The sequence below is a fragment of the Odontomachus brunneus genome, unplaced genomic scaffold (genome assembly GCF_010583005.1).
Source record: "Odontomachus brunneus isolate Ranch 3 - 2012 unplaced genomic scaffold, Obru_v1 Obru_scaffold_043, whole genome shotgun sequence".
Taxonomy (NCBI): domain Eukaryota; kingdom Metazoa; phylum Arthropoda; class Insecta; order Hymenoptera; family Formicidae; genus Odontomachus; species Odontomachus brunneus.
In genome coordinates this window covers 873367-877388 of record NW_022639493.1, presented here as the reverse complement: position 1 = coordinate 877388, position 4022 = coordinate 873367, and the positions used below count along the sequence as shown (strand labels likewise).

Sequence of the window (4022 nt, the reverse complement as noted above, 5' to 3'; positions counted from 1 at the left end):
GCACAAAAATGTACAGCATTAACTAATGATCGACGAAGATTGATGCTACGAACGAAACGATATCAATATGATCGCGCGTGCATTCTGATAATTTAATAATTTAATCATTTGATTACACGCGAAGATCCGGAATATCTTGAGAACGTTTATTGTCATAATTTTCTGATCACCGAGTATTGTTTTTCTTTTTGTAATCGTTCAATAGCTCGCGCGACCGGCGGAAGGTGACTTCGTTACCTCGATTGTTTCGGTAGCTTCGCGCGTCGCTCACTTGGCCGTTTTTGTTTATGACCGAGTCATTACGTCTTAAGCCGACGAGCGGTGTACATAGTGTACCGCGAAACGAATATCTATAAATTTACTGTGCGCGGTGAGTGTGATTGGAATACATTTGGTCGGCTTTTGAAATATCTAATCGGGTTCTCGTCGGCATCGGGTTAATTAACACACGTTCCTCCAGTCGAACCTAACTTAACCGTATCTCCCGAACATGTCATTGTCAATGGAATTCGAATACATCACGCTGGTTCAGAACTATGAAATGATCAGATGCCGAATCGGGGCAGATGCCGAATCGAGAAACGGAAACGTAGTGATACAAGTAGGTACATATTTTCAAGTGTGTAAAATTTATTGCATACATGACGTTCCTGGTTGTAACGTTAAATCACTTGACGATACCGAAATCACCGAGGAAGATACTCGACTCGAAATTTAGAATCTACTCCGAGGTCGTTATTTATAGTCCGTGTCATCATTTGATCAATAATCATAACTTCATGAATCTCTATTTTGTAACCTATATTTATCTCATACAACAAGAGATATCGATACAAACAGCCATATACAAGTATACTCTTCGAAAAATGACGTTTCTCTTTCGGGGAGATTTCACAAATATTTATCAACGCTGTGCGATAAAAAGAGTAACATACGATTTTCTTTTATACGCGTGCAAACGGATACTCGCTCAACTTGCCGTTCACGTTCGATTCCGACAATCGGGCGTGAAAAGGCTCGCTGTCCTCGACGTTTGTCAAAGCTACGGGATGCTTGCTGTGAACCTTGGGTTCTCTCGCGAGCGAGATGCCATGAGTCGAACGCAAAATAGGCGCCGGATGGGCGTATTGCCTTACTAGGAAAATCCGGTAGACGCGATTCACGCGTTGCAGATCCCGAGGCGGGTCAATTCGCGAAAGTATGCGGCGAGGTAGGGCAAATCGTTTGCAAAAGCGCGGGGGACGCGCGAGAACGTTTAACGCGCGGTTAACGACTCGCGCTATATAATCCAATTTATAATCGGAATCGCAACCCGCCTAATCCCATTATAAAGTCGCATTTTCATGCCGCGTGCGTGCGGCATGGCGCGTCCCACGAGCGGCCATCGGCCGTGGCCTGGCAGAAACATTTCGCCATGGTAAGCCCCCGTTAAGCTCGCACCAACTCGTGTTTATAGACCCACTGAATATCGCCCCGACACTTTTCCGGACGTCTCTTCGTCAGCGCTTACGTTCCCATTAGGTAGGCGATTCACGCGCGCGTTCTCGGCTATCCTCGAGAAGCTCGTCCTACTCGCGAATCCTCAATGATCTCGTGCGACAATAATCTCAGGATTTAAAGGAGAGACGTTGGAATGAAATGTTTTGCTAAGTTTTTCAATTAGAACTATTGGAGTGTTGACATCACACCGTCGCGGCATTACCTTCGCGGATTTTTTTCTCCAAGCACGCATTAGAACGTTCTCGGCGCAATCTTGCTATCGGGAATTACCGTGTCGTTAATTATAAATTTACGGGATACACCGATGGGGCGTTAAGTTGCCGTCACTAGACAGCACATTGGACTTTCATTCGTTTTCTATATTTTGACGGGTGTCTCGCGCTTGTACACGACTCGACTCGTACGCGCATACATCATAGCTGTTTCCCGCGTCGCTATAATCGATTTCTAGTATGCGCAGTGGCGCGGGGTCGATTCGAGTAGAGTGTAAATGATCTCTCGAGAGAGGCTGCGTCGCGACACGTTAAAATGCCGGGGCTCTCGTTCGCTCTCGTGAAGAGTCAATACCGTTACATTCGACACGCTGCGGAGAAAATTCGTCTCCGGTGCACATCGCTATATCGGGAACCCCCTCGTTCCAAAAGGGTCGCCAGGAGAGCGCTCGCGCCATTACTCATTCTCTGTTCTGTTTAAAAATATCGCACGCGTGAAATATGGACCGAATTGAAAGTCTTCCGCGGCAAAGGACGCGGAAGACAGGACAGGAGGGGTTCGTAGTTAAAAAAAAACAGAAAGGAGGAGAGAAAGGCAAGAGAGTGAGAGAGAAGAGAACGGAGGCACAACCCACCCTTCGTGCGCACAAGTCGAGTCCGGGCCGAGAGGGAGATAGAAAGAGAGAAGAAGGCCACACGACCTGTGACCATGTGAGCTACCGGGGATATTCAGAGACAATTAATCAAAAGATGGCTGCTCGTGAGAAATACGACGCGGAACCGTTTCTATCTGTCACGCCGGTCGGGCCGGAAGCTTTATAATTCCAGCTATCCTCGTGCCGGTTTCAAAACGATGCGTTCTCAAGCGCGCGCGACACGTCAGGTAATTTATATATATATATATATATATATATATATATATATATATATATATATATATGTATATATATACACGTATCGAGTTAGAGCGCAGTTCGAGAAACGAAAAATTTCAATCAAGCGCGAGCGCAAAAGTACCCGAGCATCGTATGTCTTAGCGCTGTTCGTTAATATTCAATATGTAGATGCAGCTCTGCATGCGCCGCGGTCGACTGTTACGATAACGACTCACGAGAAATTGTACGACTTTCGCGCATAAATCTTACCACCATCGCTCTTCTCGCGTTCGCCCCCATGATAAATTTTATTCACAGCGGACTTTTTCACGGTCAATACCAACTCTCCCCTTCGTTTAAAAACATGAAAGAATACTTTTTAACAATGATTCGTTGTGTTTTACGTTGGATGTACGTGTGATCTTTGTATTATCAGTTGTGAATACACGGAGAGAGAGAATATTATAATCTTTTTTATATAATTTTTTTTAATTTTATTATGTTTTTAGTAGTATATGAACAGACTGACAATAAAGTCTACCTTACTAAGGAACATAGTAAGTTTCATTGGAAACATACATAGTTTTTTAATACCACGTATTAGTTAACACATATAAATAGCACATATGAAATGGAAAATGACATTTGAAAAGATAGTCAATAATTGCGAAATCTCTCTCTCTCTCTCTCTCTCTACTGGACTAACTGATGTGACTTTTGTTTGACGACTAAAAAACGAAACTCTATCGTGGTTACGTTTCGTAGAGATTAGCTCCTGTAGGAAGAAAGAGAGCTCTGAATCTCAAACAAGTAATCCTCAGATTAAGATAATGTAATCGTGAGCAACGAGGAGCCGGCGACTAACGTGTCAATCGTCGTAGCCCGATTCACTTCCCACCCGCGTCGTCTGCGCGTCGCCCCTGTGCCGGAAGTGGATTATTTTACCTGCGAACCCGGGGCGGGAGGGCAAACAACGCGCGAAATCGGCGAACGCCGCGCTCTTCCTCCCTTCGCGCTGTTCAAACAGACCCGGGATTGCCGTTGCTGCGCGCACACCACCCCGCGTCATGAATAATCGGGATTCTCTTCGTGGTCCCTTCTGCTCTCTTTTTCTCCCCGTCTGCCGCGCCCCGCGCCACCGAGGAGACCGACTTTAATCCCGCATGAATATGTAGAGGATCCGATTCGACCTGGGTCTGGCCTTTTCGGCAGTATATATCCCCGGCTCTCTCGACGACGATGATCGCCGGACAGTCTCTATACCGACGATTTGTAATTATCATAAATTCACGGAAAATACGCGCCGCCTTGACAGGCTCGTTTAATATGACGTAAGGAATTATTATCGCTCGAGCGTTTTTCGTCTGCTTAGAAACTCTTTCCTTCTGCTTCTCTCTCTCTCTCTCTCTCTCTCTCTCTCTCTCTCTCTCTCTCT

The 4022-nt window shown here is 45.6% G+C and overlaps 1 protein-coding gene across 3 annotated transcripts in view; it reads left to right on the top strand.

Annotated features, from left to right (window-relative positions):
• Positions 1-323: 323 nt before the first annotated feature.
• The window catches only part of LOC116844593 (homeobox protein homothorax), a 550706-nt gene continuing 547007 nt past the window's right edge, over positions 324-4022 (top strand). For all 3 annotated transcript variants that reach the window (XM_032816349.1, XM_032816350.1, XM_032816348.1), the window contains exon 1: positions 324-601. In XM_032816349.1, coding sequence (XP_032672240.1) covers positions 491-601 — 111 coding nt within the window. In that variant the 5' untranslated portion in view covers positions 324-490. The remainder of the gene's footprint in view (positions 602-4022) is intronic.